The sequence below is a fragment of the Vicia villosa genome, linkage group LG2 (assembly GCF_029867415.1).
Source record: "Vicia villosa cultivar HV-30 ecotype Madison, WI linkage group LG2, Vvil1.0, whole genome shotgun sequence".
Classification (NCBI taxonomy): domain Eukaryota; kingdom Viridiplantae; phylum Streptophyta; class Magnoliopsida; order Fabales; family Fabaceae; genus Vicia; species Vicia villosa.
The window spans coordinates 187,404,558-187,428,098 of NC_081181.1; the positions used below are offsets into that span (position 1 = coordinate 187,404,558).

General features: G+C 31.1%; 1 protein-coding gene across 2 annotated transcripts; it reads left to right on the forward strand.

Annotated features, from left to right (window-relative positions):
• Positions 1-2,582: 2,582 nt before the first annotated feature.
• On the forward strand, positions 2,583-4,367 carry LOC131653274 (pentatricopeptide repeat-containing protein At1g62670, mitochondrial-like). 2 transcript variants are annotated; one of them, XM_058923365.1, is made up of 2 exons: positions 2,583-2,833; positions 2,987-4,367. In XM_058923365.1, exon 2 carries the CDS (start codon positions 3,295-3,297, stop codon positions 4,270-4,272), a length of 978 nt encoding a protein of 325 aa, XP_058779348.1. In that variant the 5' UTR covers positions 2,583-2,833; positions 2,987-3,294; the 3' UTR covers positions 4,273-4,367. The 2 variants fall into 2 exon arrangements, with proteins under 2 accessions (XP_058779348.1, XP_058779349.1); XM_058923366.1 differs by having other exon boundaries at positions 2,990-4,367.
• Positions 4,368-23,541: the final 19,174 nt, after the last annotated feature.

Genomic DNA, 23,541 nt, shown 5'->3' on the forward strand with positions numbered 1-23,541 from the left:
TTTAACTCATCAAACCTGACTTTCTTCAGGGGTTTGATGAGTATATGAGCTAGTTTTCATTCTGTCATGCAATGCACAAGTTCAAGCTTCCTTTTATTTACTTGATCCCTGGTAAAATGATACTTTTTCTCTATGTGTTTACTTCAACCATGACACATATAATGATTGGCTAGGTAAATAGTTGAATTATTATCTACAAATAACTTCGTTTTTTTAGGTTCCATGATCTTGAGCTCATCTAGCAACATCTCTATCCATGCCACTTGACATGATGCATATGATGCAACCACGTACTCAGCTTCACATGATGACAAAGCCACAATACTTTTACTTTATTGAGCTCCAAGAGATTGAAGTGCCTTCGACCACGAATATGTAGCCTAAATTACTCTTATTTTCATCTTGATCTCCACTGAAATCTGAATCAGCATAGTCATATACCTCTGGATTTATGTTGGTATTCTTTTGTATTAGCATTAGCACACTTAATCAATCATACCCTTTATGTATCTTAGCACCTTAGTCACTACAATGAGATGACATTCTTGGAGTTTATCCATGAATCTTCTTAACAATATGATACTTTGACAAATGTCTGGTCCTGTGTTGCAAAGATACCTTAAGGATCTAATGATTTGTTTGTACAGTGTTATACTTATAAACTCATCATCTGTCTCTTTTTTCAACTTTGCTCCAGCTTCAAATAGTGTGACATTTGTATTGCAATTGCTCATCTTGAACCTTTTTGAGATGTATTGAGCATACTTCTTTTGGTGCAAGAACACTCATTTGCACGTGTCTTTGAACTTCATCCGTAAAAAATATGACAATTTCCCTAGGTTAGACATTTCAAACTTCTACATCAGCTTCAACTTGACTCTTCTTATCTCTGCTTCACATGCACCTGTAATTAACAAATCATCTACATATAGACATAAAATGATTCGACTGACCATGTCTGCATCATTGACTCTTCTTATCTCTGAGACACACTTTGTGAAAGCTACTTCGATCAGGAAGGTATCTATTCTCTTATTCCAAGCCCTTGGGGCTTACTTCAAGCCATATAGAGTCTTCCTCAATTTGTACACCTTCGACTTCTTCCCTTTGATTTTGAATCTTGGTAGCTGACTAACATAGACTTCTTCTTCCAAATGTCCATTCAGAAATGATAATTTTACATCTAATTGATGTATCTTCCACCCTCTATATGCTGTAGTTGAAAAAACGTCTTTGATTGTCTCCAACCATGCACCAGGTGCGTAGACCTCGTCGAAATCTATACTAGGTTTTTGTAGAAAACCTCTCGCCACTAGTCTTGCCTTCACCGATTGGCCTTCGTTTCAACTTGTAAACCCACGCTCCTTTGGTCGTTTCCTATTCAATGATCTTTTTAAACATGTTAGGATCCACACACTAGTGAATCAAGAATAAAGTTTTCCCATCTTTCTTCTTTTGATCCTTGTGCACAATTTTTTGAACATCATCTGCATTCACTTCCAATGCTGGTACTCCGTCATTCATGATTTCAGACATATCTTGAAATTTGAAGATGACCTTCATTTGCGCAACCCACCTCTCGTAGTTCTCACCTTTAAAAACCGGTAGATTCGCTACAAATTGCGTTGATGTTGTTGTCCCGTTTGCCATTACAGATTCGCTCTGAATTGGAATCGGGCTCTTTGATAGCAACTTGTTGGAATAATTAGGGTTTTCAAGAAAGATGATTAAGAAAATTAAAGAGAGAGAAACGAGAGATTGAGAATGAGAGAAAAACTATTTTTCAAAACTTGTGAAACTCCTAAGTGTGTAAAACTATACAACGTCATGACTCTTTATACGCAATCAAGATCCAAACCCAAACCAGACAACCCAAGTCTAAAAGATACAATATTATATTTTGGCTTTGACACAAAAACTATTTATTGTATTCGACTTGGTCGAATACAGTTGAGTTTTACTACTTTAACTAAATCAAACATACCTATGTCAAATACAAATTTTGGTATTCTTATACCATTACCAAGTGTATGTTTGGATTGGCTTCTACAAGCTCCAAAAGCACTTCTAGTGCACTTCAACTTGAAAATTAGTTTTTCTTTCTTGTTTGGATACTTTTTCAAAATCAATTCTTCTACTCCAAAAGCAATTCTAGTAGAAGTTACAATTCCTAGCTTTTGAGTTTAGTAGAATCAATTCTGCATATATTATATATTATTTATTACAACTTTTTAAAATTTTCCTTCTTTACCCTCTTTAATTCTTATCAATTACTTCTTTTCTTTTTTATTTGTATTAGAATCTATTACCATTTTTGTAATTATCCAATTCAAAATGACTTTTGTTAAAACTATCCAAACAACATTAATTGATGACAATCACTTCTATATCATTGTATCCAAACATAAATCAATTATTCTAAACTCAATTCTATTGAAATCAATTCTACTAAACTCAATTCTCCCAGAATCAATTCTATCCACCGCCAATCCAAACACACCCCAAGTAAGCTTACTTAACAAAACAAATACTATATTTAATTTAGTGTTTCAAAGAATTTATACGATGTAACATGACTAAAACACAATGGTTTGTGTATAAACACCTCAACACTGCATCGAGTTCAACATCGTAACTTAAACAACAATGTCATATCTCATTCCCAGTTTTCCTCGTTTTCAATTTCCAAACCCCAATTTCTTTCGACACCTGCTCTCTTCAAACTCGACTAGGCTATACTCTCAATTCCATGTCGATGACGAAGACAATCTCGTTTCTTCGTTCAATCGCCTGCTCCATCAAAATCCGACTCCATCCACCATCTTTGAATTTGGTAAGATTTTAGGTTCAAGGCCAACCATTACTCCAAATTGAATTAAAGACTGGAATTGAATCAAACTTAGTCACTTTGAGCATTTTGATCAATTGCTTTTCTCAATTGGGTCTAACCTCTCTTTCCTTTTCTGTATTTGCTAACATTCTCAAGAAGGGTTATCACCCAGATGCCATAACTTTGAATACAATCATCAAGGCTCTCTGTCTCAAAGGTTACCTGCACCAAGCATTGCACTTTCAAGCTGGTTGCACAGGGATTTCATTTGAACCAAGTTAGTTATGGGACATTGATTAATGGCTTATGTAAACTTGGAAAAACAAAACAAGCCTTACAATTGCTCAGATGGGAAGTTGGTTCAACCTGACGTACATTACAAGTGGATGGGAAGTTGGTTCAACCTGACGTGGTAATGTACACTAAAATTATTGATAGTATGTGCAAAGATAAACTTGTTAACGATGCATTTAATTGCTAAGAGAATCTCTCCGGATGTTTTTACTTATAATTCATTAATCTATGGCTTTTGCATTGTGGGTCAACTGAAAGATGCAATTGGTTTGTTCAATCAAATGATATTGGAAAACATAAACCCTGATGTGTATAACTTTAATACATTGGTTGATGCATTTTGTAAGGAAGGAAAAGTCAAAGAAGCTAAAGCAGTGGTCACTCTGATGATGAAAAAAGGCGTCAAACTTGACGTTGTTACTTATAACTCTTTATTGGATGGATATTGTCTGGTTAAACAAGTGAACAAGGCCAATGATATATTCAACGCTATGACCCAGAGTGGAGTGACTCGTGATACTCAAAGCTACAATATCATGATTAATGGGTTTTGTAAGAATAAAATGGTAGATGAAGCTATTAAACTCTTCAAAGAAATGCATTGCGAAACAATCATCCCAAATACAATAACTTACAATGCCCTCATTGATGGCTTGGGCAAATCAGGTAGAATCTCACCTGCTTTGGAGCTTGTTGATGAGATGTGTGATAGAGGTCAACCACCTGATATAGTTACTTACAATTCTTTATTGGATGCTTTATGCAAAAACCATCTAGTCGATAAGGCAATTGCATTGTTAACAAAATTTAAAGACCAATGTATTCAACCGGGTGTGCACACATACACTATTCTTATCAAGGGACTGTGCCAAAGTGGAAGACTAGAGGATGCGCAAAAAGTTTTTGAAGATCTTTTGGTCAAAGGCTACAACCTAGATGTCTATACATATACTGTTATGATCCAAGGGTTTTGTGACAAGGGCTTGTTTGATGAAGCGTTGTCCTTGCTGTCAAAAATGAAAGACAGTGGCTGCATTCCAAATGCTAAAACTTACGAAAAAATTATTCTTTCTCTTTTTAAAAAAGATAAAAATGAAAAGGCAGAGAAACTTCTTCGTGAAATGATTGTTAGAGGTTTGTTTAAATAAAATTAGGTAAGATGATTGTATTTTGCACATTACTATTTTAAACTTATATTTCGGCCTGATTACATAATTTCACCCAGTCTCGTATTTAGTGGTTCTGCCTTATTGATGGTTGCATTACTCAAGTAGATGTTGTTTTGAACTTTCTGTCTATAGTGCTGGAAGGTTTACAGAAAGTTACCGTGGTGCATTATTTATGATTGTGAAAAGCTGTTGACTCTTATTATCTGCAGTTTTGAATGTTATTTGGTTGTTATGTTTTTAATTACATTTATCGATTCATTGTGGGCAAAACTTCGAACAAATGATTTGACAGCCAGAATATGACACATCTTGTTCTCTGTCTAGTTAAATGAAATTGAACCTGGCAGTTGCAGCTTATGTTTGTTCTCGTTACTATAACTTGCTACTATAAAATCTAAATAGAAATAATTATCCGTTCTTTATTTGACAAAGATGAAAAAACTTCTTTGTGAAATGATTAGTAGAGGTCTATTGTAAGACTGAACTAACAGCAAGAAGGCTAATACAGCAGATGTTTAGCATTCCAGCAGAGGCTTAGAGACTCAAACTACCAAAGAGTTTCTGAAATCTACCAAGTCAGTGCATGTATGTAATTGGAACAGATAAGCATGCTAGTGCTTCTGCTGCAAATAAGTGGTTCTGAAATATACTATCTTTCAGTATCTGTTTTGCTGCATATTTCTGACTCTGCAGTTTTAGGACAAAATTTATGATTCATAATTGAACGTAGGAAGAGGCATTTGTTATAGGATGATGAGTTGATTAAGGGGTGGTCATAGAGCTCCTAAATTGATTGGGATAGATAAGGTAATTTCATTTATTTTATGTGTTTTAATTGTTGTCTTACTAAGCTTATATGTTTCAGAATGTTATCTTCAGTTTATGGTTTAAATTGTTCATAAAACATGTACAAACTTTGATAAAAAAATTTTGTACGGCTTTAGGATGAATTGATTCCCCAAAATTGTACTAGCATGATATTAGTAAGCTAGACCCATAGGATTTTTTTTTTCCGATTCTGTTTGATTCAAGAATTAATAAGGTTCTAAAATCATCTACAATTAGGATTAGGATTGGATAATGAAAGAATGTGTGATTGAGTCTAACTCATTCCTACAAAACCGGCTTGTAAGCTGAGAGTCGCCCAAGCTTTATAAACACCACATTTGCCATATCTCAAGCATTGTGAGACTAATTCCACCCCTTCAAACCCAACACAATGAAGGTGTTGGAAGCTGCAATTAAGGCAAGCCAAATACCGTAATTAGGCGACTAGTGGCGTACCGCAATGAAAGTGGAAATTCCAACTGTTTGGGAAGTTTCTTTACTAGTAGTCTGGACTGCCAATGCTAAAGTTTACCATTTTTAGAACCTTGTCTTATTTTCCATGAATTTTTGATTGAGTTGTGTTTAGTGAATTCTTATGCAACTTATTATTAGAATGTTGAGGTTTGACAGTCCGATGTTAAATTTTGATTCTTGAGGTATCATATGTTGTTTGCAATCATTGAATCCTGCTCCAATGAAATCTGTCCCAAGAAAGGTGGTGTTACATCACAAACTTATTGTTTTATATCATGCGTTCATTCATTTTAAAGGATTGAAGAGCTTAAAAACATGTTCTTAAGGGCATATTTCAGTGAAATCTGATCAACTTTTGTCAGAAGCAGAGAAGTGAAACAAAATGATGGAAGTAATGTCTATAGAGAATTTGAAAGAGATGTTTTACAATGATGTAAAAACAATAGTAGGGATGATTCATATGGAAACAAATGAACCGTTGATGTCACAGTTGTCTTTAAATAGTTTCTGTTTCAAGCAATTCAATGGCATACATGTTGGATTGGAAATTTTGTAGCACCGACATCTCTAAAAAAAAAAAAAAAAAAAAAAGTGTGCTTGTGTCTGTCAGTGACACCATGGAGGTTGGGATACTTGTGTTTTGGTTTGTGTGTACAAATGTGAAAATTTGTTATTCTTGTATAGAAACACGTGATTTTAACTAGAGGGTGGTTATTATATTTATCTAGAGGGTATTAACACTTAAGAATTATTGCTATTACATTTACTTTTTTTAATTTTTCTATTAGTATGATGATCCGGATTGGAACAAGTGATTTTAGATAAACTACTTCAAACCATTATACTGAAACATCAAGGACATTACTAATATTTTGTTATTTATTTATTTATCTAACTAGAAAAATATAACAAAAATAATAAATTTTAATACAACTGTTAAAGATAAAATTAAAACAAATACAAAAAATATATAATTTTAATACAATTTTATCATGTAAATATTTTTTAGGGTTAAATATGTTTTTGGTTACTATAAAATTACCAAATTTTGTTTTTGTCCTATTAAAAAAAATTGTATGTTTTGGTCCCCACAAAATTATTATGTATATAATTTTAGTCCCTACTGATAAATCGATGTGTATTTTTGAATCATTATTTTATAGAAATGTTTAGAACGTTATAAAAAGTTCATCGAAAAAAAAACTCAAAATTTAATTTCTAAGTCTAGTTTTGCATTACTTTTATCATTATATTTTAAAATTTTAAAAATTCATATTTAATTTTTCTCATTTTAAAAAATATTATAATTTGGTAAAGAAATATTTTATAGTATTCTAAACACGTATGAAAAAAAAATTATTCAAAAAATTATAAATTTTAAACAGTTTTTAAAATTTTTAAAAATAGCAGGGACTAAAACAACATACATAAAAAATTTATAGGAAATAAAATATGTTATTTTTTAATAAGGACTAAAAATGAAATTTAAAATATTTATAGGGACCAAAAACATACTTAACCATATTTTTAATGAATAACCAAGACAATTTCTCATTCACCTTTATGCTTTCTCCAATATCCTTGTCAAAATTCCAAAATACCTCATATTTTTAGCGATACATTTTCGGACGCACAAAATATTATTTTTTACAATAATTTAGTTTGGAGATACATCTTTAAAGATACTATTTATTTCAATTACCATTAATTTTTCAACGAAAAACAATTTTATTTCCATCAATTAAATTACATGTCCGATAACCGAGATTTTTTTTTTTAAAATAACCATGTATTAAAAAAAAATTACGCAAATAACCACGTTTCGAAAAAAATTACGCAAATAACCAGATTTCTGAAACCCTTAACACCAAGGCGCCATCTCACATGACTTATTCCCTTTTTTTTAGTCCTAGGCGCCATCTGACATGGCACACTCAATCCCAATAAGCCATGTCAAATGGCGCTGATCCCTTCAACTTTTAGGAGGAGGAGCCATCTCATATGGCGCCTCCTTGTATATTTTTGTTCAATTTTCCATTTGAAAATGCACCAAGGCGTCATCTGAGATGGCTTATTGCAGAAAAGTTGTACATAGGAGCCATCCAAAATGGCGCCTCCCTTCATCTGATACAAGGGTGGCGCCATCTCACATGGCGCCTTGGTGTCAAAGTTTTCTGAAACTTGGTTATTTGCGTAATTTTTTCCGAAGTATAGTTATTTGCGTAATTTTTTACTAATACATGGTTATTTAAAATAAAAATTCGATAACCGATAAGTATATAAAAATGTCCAATAAATTATATATAAAAAAAAGTTTCTCAAAAAAAAATAATCCATCAACTGAATTATATGTCCTATAAGTATATATAAATGTTCAATAAACTATACAAAAAAGGTTTCTATAATAAATAATATTTAATAATTATAAAAAATAATTATAAAAATAATTAATATAAAAAATAATTATGCAAATAATTATTATAGAAAATTATTCTTGACTAATATATAATTCACATATAATTTAATAATTTTATATATTTTCTTGACTACATATAATTTTATAGTTTATAATTTTTTTGACTAATTAACTAAATAAAAGTATATTTTTATATGCATAATTATTATTGGATTAATTTGTATAGGGAATAATTATTATTTTTGGGAATATATAAATATTTATTTGTTAAGTTATTATTTTCGGGTCCGTTTTGCTACCTCTAGCTGAAGTTATTATCTAAACGTGTATGGGTTCGGGCACATAGATTTTTTTCATTTGTAAATTTAGAGATAAGTACTAAAGTACCCTACCCATACTCTCTCTATTGTTATCTCTTATATTGTTAATCAATCACTAACGCATATTCCGCCAAATCACATTTAAATTTTAAAATAATTTTGATAAGATGACATATAATTTACTCTTTATTGGATGACAATTTAAACAATTTAAATCATTTAATATAAATCACATAATGACACCAAATTATGACGTATACACCGTACTGTACAATCTACTTTTTTAATTTTTTATTAAGTTTAAATAGTCTTCTGGTCCCTGTAAATTGGTGTGTTTTTTATTTTCGTTCCTGTGTCTTATTTTTCTTGAAAATGGTCCCTGAATGTTAAAATCATTTTATTTTCGTCCTTAAAATTGAAATCCGTACGAAAATTCGAAAGAAAATCTGCAGGTAACCTATGAATTTTCCTGCAAATTTTTACATTAGGGACTAACATCAAATAAAATTTAATATTTGAGGACTTTATCTCCAAAATAAAAATACAGAGACGAAAAACAAAAATACACTGATTTATGGGTATGAAAAGAATATTTAAGCTTTTTATTATATTCATGTGCATTGGTTTTTTGCGCCCACCCACTTGCATTGAAATTGAAATGGTACGATGTAAATGAAACCGTGTAACAATTTATACGGACAGAAACAGACTTTAACCTTATTTCTAATGAATAACCAAGCCAATTTCTCATTCACTTTTATGCCTTCTCCAAATGACACTTAAATTTTAAAATAATTTTGATAATGACATATTATTTATTTTTTCTTATGACAATTTAAGCTATTTTAAACTTTAGAGCATATCTATTTTCAGGTAGCATACCTATTTAAATAATTTAAATTATTTAACCATGCGTTCCCAATTAAAGTAATAAAGTACTTTTTAAATTAATATTTAAAAAATTAGAATGAATCAACCGGTTAAATCATTAATCAAAGGGGTTATCAGTCTGATTGGATTGTTGGATCGAGTATACTAATGAACTATTGGAAACCAACCAAAATCGGTCAAACTTAATAAAAACCCATGTATCGACGATTTTGAAAAACCAGGATTAAATACATACTTTTTTTCCTTAAACAAAACAACACCTTTTTAATAATTTTTTAAAAATATAATATTAAAATATAAATAAATTTTATTTAAAATTTATTAGGAATAAATTTCCCTCTTTTTATAATTAGACTTTGTTCATGTTATGAAATTAACCAAAACAATATAGATGAAGGAGAGATGAATGAGAGAAAAGAAGAGAAAAAGTAATATTGTATTATCATCTTTCAAGTAGATTACTTTACATTGCAAAGTGGTCTCTATTTATAGGATATTAGGAAGGTGAAAAATCATAACCTTACTATACCACTTAATAGGGAATATGAAGATGAAACATAAGAATATATATGGACATCCACAATAATATTTATTCATAACACTCCCCCTTGAATGTCCATTGAGGATATGCCTTGTTAAAACCTTACTAGAGAAAACCCAGTGGGAAAAAATCTAGTGAAGAAAAAAGAGTACAATATCCTTTGATTGTGAACTGCCTCGTTAAAAACCTTATCAGAAAAACCCAGTGAGACAAAACCATGGTGAAGGGAAAAAGAGTGCAGAAAATATTTATTTCTCCCCCTCATATATACATTTATATGTGAGACAATATTATTTGTAGTAGTCTCTTAAAATGTCTTCTTCGAAGTGACTTCATGTAGTGCTAATAGTTATGCAAGACTTTATGAAGTTGTTGTCATGATTTGTTTCATAGATCTCCATGAAATGGTTGTACCATCACATGTAAACAAATAACCTCTTTCTGATCTACCATTGTGAGAATCAGACAAGTAACCAGCATCTTTAAGATAACGAAGTATATGTTTGACTCTGTTCAAATGTCTTCATGTAGGCGAATAATTGTATCTTGGTAATAGATTGACCACAAATGATATATCGAGACGTGTATAATTAGCAAGGTACATTAGTGCTCCAATTGCACTAAGATATGGTACTTCAGGACCAAACAATTTTTGTAATCATTTTCTTGAGGCCTAAAGAGATCTTTCTCCATATCTAATGATCTAACAACCATATTGGAGTAGGCAACATGTGACATTTGTTCATATAGAATCATTTCAACACTTTTCTATATAGCCTTCTTGATGTACAAATATTCTTTTGTCCACATGCTCAATTTGCAAACCTAGACATATTTTGTCTTTTCTAGGTCCTTCATCTCAAACTCTTTATTTAAGCAATTTATAGCTTTTGGAAGCTCTTCAGGAGTTCCAATAATACTTATGTCATCCACATAGACAACTATTATTGCAAATATTTTTCCACATCATTTTATGAAAATAAAAGGACAAATTGATCATACCACATGCGTCTAGATTGTTTCAATCCATAGAGAAACTTGTTCAATTTGATGGAGTGGTTTTCTCGAGATCCAAAATTACGTGCCTTTGGTATATTGAACCCTTCAGGGAGTTTCACGTAAATGTCACTATTAAGTGAACCATATAAATAAGATGTCATAACATTCACCATGTTCAAATTAAGCCCTTCATGTGCTACAAGGCTAATTAAATATAAAAAAAATCGATTGAATCCACTACAGGTGGATATGTTTTATCAAAATCAATCTTAGGTATTTGTGAAAATCATTGAGCAATAAATCAAACTTTATATCATTCTTATGTTTCTTTTTCATAAAAATCATTTATATCTAATTGGTTTCACACCTTGAGGTGTTCGGACTACAGGTCCAAAAGTGAGTCACTTGTAAAGTGAGTTTAATTCTTCTGTAATTGAATATATTCATTTGGCCAATTCTCACTTAGTCTACAATCTTTAATAGACTTTGACTCATGATCTTCGTTATCATTGATCACTTTTAGCGCTATATTGTATACAAAGACATTGTCAATATTGACTTTATTTAGTTATCTCAATTTCGGTTCCATTGCATTTCATCCATGACATAATTTATCGAGATCTCTTTATTTCATATTTTAAGTACTTGATTTGTTCTTCTGGAACTGAAAATTAAATTAGATCAAAGTGCTCTTAGCATTTTCATATCCTCACTTGGGTCATCTTTAGTTTCTTTTCATAGTAGAGGACTTTTAACATTGGAACCGACTTTCATACCATGTTTCAGGCGCAGCTACAACTCATTTGCAATATTATATTATCCAATAGGAGAATCCACTTTGAGTGGAGTATTACCAGCTGATAATTTATTTCATAAACTTTGCAAATGAATAATATTTTGAACTTTTGGTTCATATTGATTTGTACGAGGATCAATACAACAGTTTATTTTAACTTGTTCATTTGAACTTCATGTTCATGATTTCAGCTGTTCATTTCCCTCCCCCTAATATTGGGAAAATTAATTTATCAAGTGATAATCAGCCTACTTGGCTGCAATCAAGTATTTGATTATTTGCTCAAATTATATCCTCAAAATTGAGATTCATATTAATTATATTTTTCCAATATTCTTTCATGACTCATCTTAATGTATTACATTGGAGCAATTGGAATATACACAACACATCCAAATATTCACTAAGATGAGAAATATTAGAATACATTAGGGAGGACTAAGATATAGTATACAGTTGGCTTAATGCGAATAAATATCTTAATATCATACTTTGGGTGTTTCAAATATATAATTTAGAATTGATGATCTCATAAGTATCAACCATATAATTAAACTTTAGACGTCTAAAGAATGGATCTCCGGGTCCATTTTCTTTTTATGAACATATATTACATGATATTCAATATCAATTTTAATAATATATGTGATACTTATATAGGAATTTCTAAAAAACCCAGAAAATAAGATCTTAGTCTAATTAGTTGAGAAAATAATTTCACAAACTTCTGGTTGTGAATAGAGACATATGCATGATATTTTAGTCGATGCAACAGTTAATGTCATAAAAATGCAATTTCTCAAATTTTTATTTTCTTTTAGAAACACACAAAAATTTAATGGATTGAAGAAACTTCTGGTTCTTCAATACAAATTATTCGCATCATATTATATCCGAGATGACCCAACCGGTTTTACCAACGACACATTTAAGTGTAATTTGTAAACTACTGGTTTACAATGACATGTTCTTCAATTGTACTAATATAAGTGTAGTACAAGCCCGAGAGAAAAGCCGATAGCTTTTCTATTATACATTTTATGTCCAAGTCCATTTGTGTAATACAAAGATATTCAATACTTCCAATATAATTCATGTGAATTATCTATGACGAAAATATTTGGCAAGACATAAAGAGAACACACAAAAAGAAAATATAAAGGATTAAAGTTCATTCAAATCTCGACTATATCAAAATATGAGCTTACTTTCGTGTGCCTTTAAGATGAACTAACAAATGTCATTCATACACTATACTTGTAAAAAGAAAAGAATAGTATAATTAAGATTTATATGAGAAATCTAAGCACTATTATAACAACTTTAAAATATTTAGCAACTTTATACTATTGATATATTCTTTAATAGATTGCAATGTTTTAAAAATATCAATATTTAGAAATAATGTGAATAAAGAAATTGTATCAATAAGACTTTGTTTAATATGAGGTATTACAATTGAGTACATAAATTAAACATTGATCATCCTAATTTTGGAGCATCAAGAACTATATCTAATTTTTGTAATGATTGGCAATATATTCAAAACCAATATGATAGTATCCCATGAATAATAATTTTAATCATACACACGCATATGAACATATTATCATATGATTATCAAAATTATACAAAATCATATCACTAAAATTATATCATCACATATTTATAGATGAAATATATAGATTTATAATTCTAATTATGAAATAATTTATACTCAAACAAATTTAATAAGTTTTTAACATAGCCAAATGCTAGAAAATTACAATAATCCAAAAATATAATCATCCTTCTGGGATGTGTTAGAGTCACTCATGTCATTCTTCTGGAATGACAAACATTTTATGAGTATATTACAATTTTTTTTACATCGAAACACAAATTTCTTTGTGAAATCCTTCTGGAATACTTCACTATTATTGATCCAATCCATCTAGAATTCGATAATATAGGTGATGCAATCATTTTTCAAATTTTTAACATAACAGATGCAATCCTTCTAGGATATGTAATTAGTATAGATGCAATCTTTCTGGGATTCATTAATATCATGATGAAATTCTTCTAATATTCTAGATACAACATTTTAATGTGTGAGAAATCCTTATTTTAAAATTTTAATTCTTCGGGAATTATATATCACAAAGGATCCTCGTAGTGATAAAAAGAAACAATTACTTGTATAATCCTTCTAGGAAGCTCAAAAAAATTCCCTTCAAAGTCATGTCACAAATATTCACATCGATTAAGAAAAATAATTCTTTAAGCAATCCTCTTGAGATATCTTAACATTAGTTTAAGAGATTTTTTTTTTTTTGTAGTTCTTCAGGAACTCAATCACAATCACAATTTTTTTATAGTTCTTCAGGAACTCAATCACATTTTGTAGTTCTTCAGGAACTCAATCACAAATCGTTTACTAATAAAAATAATAATATTTATAATCATTCAGGGATGCACGCAATTCATGCAATTCTTCAGGAATGCATGAAAATTACAATTGTTGTTTTCATAAAAATTGAACAATCATTCTTTAAGCAATCCTTTAGGGATGCTTCAAGAACTTATCGATGATAGACAACTTTAAAATATATAATTGTGTTAATTAAACAAAATTTCCAATGAAATCTTAGACAAAAAAATAATAGAATAGTATGCTAAAATTTAATCTATAAGATGAAGAAAAATCTTAAAAACTTACTCGAAAGAGAAGAAACATGATTATGCAAATTGATCATAAAATTGCTCACACGGTAGAGTTTCGTGCTGATAACGTGTTATGAAATTAACCAAAACAATATAGATGAAGGAGAGATGAATGAGAGAAAAGAAGAGAAAAAGTAATATTGTATTATCATCTTTCAAGTAGATTACTTTACATTGCAAAGTGGTCTCTATTTATAGGATATTAGGAAGGTGAAAAATCATAACCTTACTATACCACTTAATAGGGAATATGAAGATGAAACATAAGAATATATATGGACATCCACAATAATATTTATTCATAACAGTTCAAAATTTATTTTAATTTTTATTTTGTGCTATTTTGTTGTTTGTGATAACTATATGATTGCAATTTAAATAATCAACATGTGAAATTATGATATTTAGAAATTTAAATAATCAACATGTAAAATTATGATATTCAGAAATTTAAAATTTTTATTAGTGTTATAATAGTTTTTAGAAAAATTATGATATTTAGAAATTTAAAATTTTGATTAGTGTTATAATATTTTTTAGAGAATGACACATTAGATTCACTTATTTAATAAATATATAGACACTAATAACATATCCGGTTTTTAAAATATTTCCTTAAACAAATAATAAAGTGTAACAGAAAAAGAAAAAAAAAGAAAAACAAATAGTAAAGTGAATTTGGAATCTATTATTAATATATAAAAGCAAAAGTACCTGGAAATTACACTTAAAGCCCTCTAATAAAAGTACTAAAACTTTTCTAATTCCATAGGTAAAAAAGACTTTTAGCAAAATAACTCAATATTATTGATTTGAGGGTCAAGTTACTGTGCATAGAGAATAATCTATGCACCATGCATAGAATAATCTCTGCCCTTGGATCAACATTTTAATCTAAAGGTGAATATTAGGCATATATAACATTTTCTAAAAAGGAAACCTAATCTCATTCTCTCGCTCTCACGATTTTGGGGCTTCGGATTCTCTCTCGCCGCCACCACCACCATCGCACTCTCTCTCTCTCTCGCCGCCACCACCATCATCGCACTCACTCTCTCTCGCCGCCACCACCAGCATCGCACTCTCTCTCTCTCTCTCTCTCTCGCCGCCACCACCAGCATCGCACTCTCTCTCTCTCGCCGCCAACACCACCATCGCACTCTCTCTCTCGCCGACACCACCACCATCGCACTCTCTCTCTCTCTCTCTCTCGCCGCCACCACCATCGCAGCACCTTCAACATCATCATCTAGGTAAGATTAAATCTTTCTTCCGATTAGGTCGCGATTTTGTTTCAATTTGTGTTTTAGTTACTACGATTAGGTCAGATTAGGTCACGATTTTGCTATATTTGAGTAATATGTATGAAATAGAGTAATATGTATTGAGTAATGAGTGGTCTACTATGAGCACTATATGTCACTTGCTGAGTTATTACTAGACTGATTTGAGTAATATGTATGAAATAGAGTAATATGTATTGAGTAATGAGTGCTCTACTATGAGCACTATATGTCACTTGCTGAGTTATTGATAGACTGATTTGAGTAATATGTATGAAATAGAGTAATATGTATTGAGTAATGAGTGGTCTACTATGAACTAGACAATTTACAAACACGGTGACAAGTTATATTCCAAGGAGTATATGCTTCTGTGGAGGAAGTTCTAAAACTCCAGTCTTCATTATTCACTTGTCTTCTTTGTTAGTGATGTTAGATTTTATTTTGTACCTCTGTGGAATTTGTTTATATCAATTATCTAAAAACTATAGTTGCATGTAATTTTTAATATTGGAGGAAAGAAATCAGCTAACTGCTGTAATAACTACTTACTTGAAAAAGAACCTTTTGGTTTTCTTTCTATAGTTTCTAGCATATAACATATTTACTATATAATGAATTTGCCTTTGTTCTAGTTCAAAGTCGATGTTTCCATTTTAAAACAGGGACACAACTCTAGGTGTGTTTTTCTTTTTAAAATTATAGGTGCTGTGCCAAGTCATTAATTCTAGTAAATATGAGTGTATGGCCTATCAGTAAGTAGATTTAAGGCAGCCAGAGCTTAATGGATCTAGTAAATATGAGTGCATGGCCTATCAGTAAGTAGATTTAATGCAGCCAGTGCTATTCAGCTCCCACAGTCATAGGGTCTAAGAATGGGTAGTATTCATTATGGAGTCAGTTAAGTTTGTAAACAATCCTGGGCAAATTATCTGCAGTTACTGTTAGTTGACTGTTGTCTTAGTTTGTCAAGGAAGAGTCTATAAGTAGAACAATCAGTATACACACTATTGTCCAGCTTCTAGACAGGCGCATTGTGAATAGAAGATTGAAATAGTATATTGAGTAGACGAGCACATCAAATATTGTTTAAGTGCTTAGATTTTGTTGAATCATATTTCAGTCCCAAATTTTCTACCTCAAATGCAGCATGTCTTTAAGTTTTGATTTAAATTCGGATTAGCTATCTATTTTTCAAGTAATACTTGTTGCTGCTGATAATACTTGTTCTTCTCCCATAATACTTGTTGAGTAATATGTTGTGATAATCTTTTTTACTCAAGTAATTGTGACAACTTAATAATTCATGTTGAGTTACACAATAAATTGTTGAGTTACTCAAGAAAAGTAATGACACGTGTGAAGTAATTACATATGTTTTTTTATCGTTTGACACGTGTTAGATAGTTTTATTTATGTGTCTTGTTCTCATATGTGTGTATAATCTGAAACTTTCGGAACAGAATAGCATGCTTCAAATAGATAAATTGTTAACAAATGCTTGTATATTTTTATTTTTTCTTTGTGAATCTAGAATAGCATGCTGTATTTGAATTTGAGTGAGCAATTCTACATAAGTATCTAGGATTGTAGTATGACATCTTAGTATGACATCTTATTGTAGTATGTTCTGTTCCTTGCTTATTGAGTAATATGTTGTATGGACAGATATGAGAACAAGATCTGCGGCACGAATTGTTAACAATGACCATTCTGATGATTTTGTTACAATCATAGAGGAAGACGTAAATGATCGTACTGCTGCAGTTGGGACTGAAGAGGCAGAGGATGGATTTGCTGACATGAGAAATAAGAAAGGCAAAAGAACTTCATCAAATATATTGCATAGAAGTAAGTATTTGAATAATCTGTTTTTGGATTTGAGTAATTTGTTGTCAATATTTATGTTTAGAATAGTCATATCATAAGTTTTTTTGGGAGGCCCTGCCCTGTACGAGTTAGCTACAATTCAACCATGCCACCAATTAGGGGTCATATATTTAGATATAGTTTAATGGTGACAATTCTATTAGGAGCTGTGCATAGTTCAATACTGGCCAGATTTCATGAGTTCATGCTTTTAGAGAATAAAATCTGGATGTTGATTTGTTAGGATTCAAATATTGATTTATTTATTTTTTAATTTTCCTTTTCTTTTAATTCTAAAATTTACAAGCAGATGTGGCTTGTATTGTTTTTTTTAAAAGGTTTCATACTTAGTATTTTTTTTTTTCTTTTCAAACTATAACCAAAAATATGGAACAAAGCTAGTAGTAATTTTTTGGATTTGAGTAATATGTTATTAATATTGAGTAATCTGTTTTTGGATTTGAGTAATATGTTATTAATATTGAGTAATCTGTTTTTGGATTTGAGTAATATGTTATTAATATTGAGTAATCTGTTTTTGGATTTGAGTAATATGTTATTAATATTGAGTAATCTGTTTTTGGATTTGATTAATACGTTATTAATATTGAGTAATCTGTTTTTGGATTTGATTAATATGTTGTTAATATTGAGTATATTCTGTTCCTTGCTTTCTGTTCTTGTTATTGAGTAATATGTTGTATGGACAGATATGAGAACAAGATCTGCGGCACGAATTGACAACAATGACCATACTGCTGCAGTTGGGACAGAAGAGGAAGACTTGAATGATCATACTGCTGCAGTTGGGACAGAAGAGGAAGAGGATGGAAGTGCTGACATGAGAAATAAGAAAGGCAAAAAAACATCATCAAGAATATTGCATAGGTGTTTTCCTAAGAAGCTGACAGAATTAGTTTTGTTGTTGAACGAGGGAAAGAAAGATCCTAGGAAGAAAGAAGACTGTATTAAGAAAGAGAAGTATATTACGGAATGTGGATTTGGTGGATTGTTAAAACTGAACATCACCATTATCCCGGGGGTATTTGTAAGTTGGATTTTAAATAACTTTGACAAACATAGGGGAATGATTGTCAATGAAAATGCAAGAATTACAGTTGGAGAAGAAGATGTGAAGAGGGTATATGATTTGCCAAGGGGTAAGAAGATAATTGATTTGGAAAAGGTTGACAAATCAAGTAAAGAAAAGGTGAAGAAATTTAAGGAGCAGCTCGGGTACATAGGGGAGACTTATGATAGTATGATCCACATACATACCAATGTTTTGTATGAAAAATTGATGAATTTTGAAATCACAAAGAACAAAGCTTGGGCAAAAGGTTTTATATTATTGGCTATCGGAACCATTCTTTGCCCTACTACTTCATACTTGATTAGTTTGAACTATGCTACAGTGTTGAGCGAAGTAAAGAAAGTTAGTAGCTACAACTGTTGTCAACACTTAATTCAACATGCCAACGGAGGGATTAAGAAAGATGCATGTTCTGGGAAAGCAGACTTCCACTTTCTTCTAGTATGTAATCTATTAAAATATTGTTTTCATTTAATGTATCCTCTTTAAATTTTATTTAATAATCAAATTTAATATCTTCATTGTAGGTACATTTTTTAGATATGGTGCAAACAACCAAACAAAAGGAAATAGTTGAAAAAGCACCAAGTTGTGGAAATTGGGAGGATGGCAATGTGAGCATGGAGTTGAAGAAAATAAAGAAGAAGGGAGGTTTCAACAAGGTGATCATTCTTGATAAACAAGATTGTGATATTCCAGAAAGTAGTATGGCAGCAAAAGACATGGGTGATGAAGTGATGCATGACAAAATTGCTGAGACTGCAAAACGTAGTAGAGAGAAAGTGATCCAAAGAAAATGGAAAAAGCGAAAGACACAAAATGTGGATGATGAAATGATGGAGGCTCATTTGGCTCCACAAGACTACGCATTAGAAGAGGTATATCTTAACGAAATACTCAATATTCAAATTTAGTAGTGTAATATATTAGCAGTATTGAGTATTGAGTAATGCTTAGTATATGGTCATTCATTGTTATTTGAGTATCGAGTATTGTGTACTATATGACCATTCATTGTTATTTTAATATTCAGTATTGAGTGCTACAGTTTGAGTATTGAGTATTGCATAATATATGGCTATTCATTGTTATTTTAGTATTCAGTATTACTGTTTGAGAGTACATGTTTAATATGTGGCTATACATGCTTAGTTTGAGTAATATGTGGCTATTGATTTGAGTGCTTTTATGTACATTGCAGGCTATAAAACAAATAAAAATTTGTGATGAAAAGCTGAAGTTTTGGGCAGATTGGAAGACTTATTGGGTCAAACAGGCAGAGGAAGCTGAGTCTTCAATGAGAAAAGGAAAAGAAGTTGGAGAAAAGGAGCATCGTTCTAATACGGAAAAAGAAGTTGGAGATAAAGAGGATGCTGCACATGAGCCTAGAAATGCAAGTCCTGAATTGGTTGAGAGTGAAGACAATGATTCGGATCATGGGCTTGAAGAACAAGCTGCAAATTTAGTTGATAAAGAGGATGATGCAGAACAGCCCGGAAAAGAAGATGATGCAAATCAGCCTGAAAAAGAAAGTCAAGAGAAGCATGGTGATACAGCTGAGATGAATGATTCTGATTGGGGTCAGCCTTCTTTTAGTCTAGGATTCAGTACTCCTATATCATTGGAAGAAAGTAGAAAGTCACCATCTGATGTGGCAACATACACACTTATGGAGAACATACCACAAAGTGAACAGATTCCGCTTCCAAAAAGGATCTCAGCATTGTCACAATACTTTAGATCCCCATATGTAATGCAAATGAAGAAGGCAAAATTGAGTGAGGAAGACACACAATTGGTCAACTATGCATGGACATTGGCAGAAGCAAATGGAGGAGCTATGTACGTTGATTTTTTAATTCAAGCCATTTAATATTTTTTTAACTTCAATTTTTAAATGAGATTCATTATATTTCATCTCTAATTGATAATGATTTTAACATGAAGGGAGGTATTGTTCCAAGACAAATGCAAGATGTTAGACAACCTTAACAGGGGATCCTTATTTTGTCTCAAGAAGGATTGTAAGTTAGAGGGGGATGTCATTGGAAACTATTTTGGTTTCTTGAATAAAAAAGAGATGATGAAAGGAAAGATGAAAAGGTTCATATTCCCGGTTACATATGAAGTAAGTATCACATATTGATTAGTTTTAATTAACTAAAATTTACAATATCTTCATTGTTTAAATTCCCATATTAAATGTATTTTGTTATAATTATTTGCACATAGTTTGAGCATGGCGTCAAGATCACTAGACGCAAAAAGGATCATAGAGAAGCCCATGTAGTGGCCGAGTATGCAGAAGATTTAATAAGACAGCTCAAATACATGGATTTTAATGATATAGACGTGGAAAATCCTGAATATGTAAGTACATTTTTGCTTAATATTTGTGCGAACATATTGTAAATATATTGTGCTAGGATAATATTCAATAATGTTTAATATGTTGATAGTATTGAGTAATCTGCCATACTAAGTGATATAGAAAGAATTTCTGCTATATCAAAGGTAGAATTCAGTAACTCTTTGAAAGATAGTTCATTTGAGAAAAGTTCAACGAAAGGAACTGATAATGTGTCAAATGAGATAAACACTACCAGTCATATAATACTATTTGGTCAGATCGTGCGTCCCGCTGAAAAAAGTTTCGATTATTTTGCTATTAAGGGGGCTGATTGCTGTCATTGTTGGGTTTAGAAATTAACCATTGAATTATAAAACTTACTATCAATTTTGTCTTTAAATTATCACTTACTAGATAATTAGTCTTTGAATTATATCAGTTACTGTCAAAATAGTCCTTACAAGTTAACAAAAAGACCAATTTTCCCGACTTCATTCAAAATTTGGGTTTTTTTGCCTATTCGTAAGTTTCAGGAGTTGAATTGGTAATTAACTCTATTTAAATTTGACAGCACCAACACGCGTTGGTGTCCGCTACAGACACTCTTGATTTCGTTTGATCACTTTTTTTCCTCTGATTATAATCAGAATCTGTTAGTGTTTGTTTTGTGTCTGGTATTTATGTCTATGTTGTTGCCTCATAGATTGTTGTTGTTGTTGTTCATGACATATGGTTATCTCTCATGTGTATTATTTACTATTGTTACTATAGGATATAGCCTTAGACGTTGTAAGCTTTGTTTAGAGTAGTTTCTAACTCACAACTTCACGAGAGCTTTTCAACTAAACGATTATATGGGTTTTCTAATTATGGAAATTATAAGTTTAAACATGTTTATGGATATGATAAGTGAGAGAGCTTCCAAAAAAGTTGAAATGTTGATGCTGTCAAATTATACTAGAAGCTGTTGTTTAAAATAATACTTCAGATTTTTTGCTTTCTAATTCTAACATGCTCTTAAGAGTTCCATGTCGGGCAATATATGGCTTGAACATGTTCTTATATGTTGATAGTATTGATTACTCTGTTTTGATTAATTACAAGGTTAGCTATAGCAATCTGTTTTGATTAATATGTTGATAGTATTGAGTAATCTGTACTGAGTAATCTGTACTGAGTAATCTGTATTGAGTAATCTGTACTGAGTAATCTGTACTGAGTAATCTGTATTGAGTAATCTGTATTGAGTAATCTGTTTTGATAGTATTAAGTTCCATGTTGATTATTGTACTCATGATTTCTTTTCATCATTACAGTGGTTTTTCCCAGTTTATTTGAAGAGTCACTATGCTGCATATGTGATTGATTTCAAAGAACAGAGGTTCGGATTTCTGAATAGTTGTGAAAGGTTCACACTTCGAAAAGAAGATGAATGGGATAACTGGGGGAAGTGGAAAGTGAGATATGGGATGGAGTTGATAAATGCTAAGAGAAATGAACCTATAGACTTTAGTCAATGGAGTTGGGAGGATGTGAAATTGCCTTTACAACATGATAGGAAATCATGCGGGCTATTTGTTCTGACATATATTGAGAAATGGGATAGCAAGCAAGCTGCAATTTGGGATTTTTTTAAGCATTGGGATATGATGACAAATGAAGAGCAAGATGATTTCATGGAGATTCAAAGAGTAAAAGTGTTGCTAGACATCTTGAAGCGTGAGGACAATGAGTTGCTTCAAAACTTGACAAAGTTAGCTCTGACATTGGCTGAAGAAGAGGCTGCATGTGCTATGGAGGATGACTTGGAGAAAGAAGCAGAGAAGAACAAAAAAAAGGTGAAGACAAAGAAGTCAGCCCCTAACTTGGGTGAAGAAGAGGAAGAATGTTCTATGGCACAAGTCCTTGAGAAAGAAGCCGGGAAGAAGACAAAAAAACCTAAGACAAAAAGGAAAAAAAAACTCTATATTGAATTGTGTAGTAAGAATGTTGGTTTCTAGAATTGATTAAGTTTGACTTGTATGAGCAAATTGTTTCTTTAAGCTTAAATTTAGACAAATTGTTTCTTTAAAGCTACTGTCCTGTTCCATATTGATGCAGATTCCTTTTTACGTATTTTCAAATAAAACTGCAACTTTAAATTAGTAGACTGTTTGAATCATCTGGTACATCCAATGAATAAATTCAATGACAATTAGTTTTAAAAAATTTCAATCAATGAGGTGTTTTTAAATCGATTCAAATACAATCTCAATACATATCTAGAATATTTATTCTAGAATACAAGCAAGAATTTAATGAAAACAATTTGCACTATAATAAAAATGATAAGAGAGGAGAATAGTTATTCATTCTATGAAGTACCCTGCTCCTCTTTTGTCTGTTGTTTACTCGGCTGTTGTAATAATTCTAGGAACTATAATAGTTAGCTTTGAGTTAGTTTGCGCGTAGACAGATCAGAATAACATGATGAGAAACCACTGTGAACTTATGACTGTGTTGTGTTGTGTGTGATAACAAAAATATAAAACAAAACATAACACGATACAATAAAAAATAAGGGAATGTGATTTTGTAATAATAAAATAATAATTTTGTGAGAATTGATTTTGAAATAGAGTATGATCCTCGTTTTGGGTTTGAATTGAATTTTATATCTTATTTTAAATTTAATATTTGATA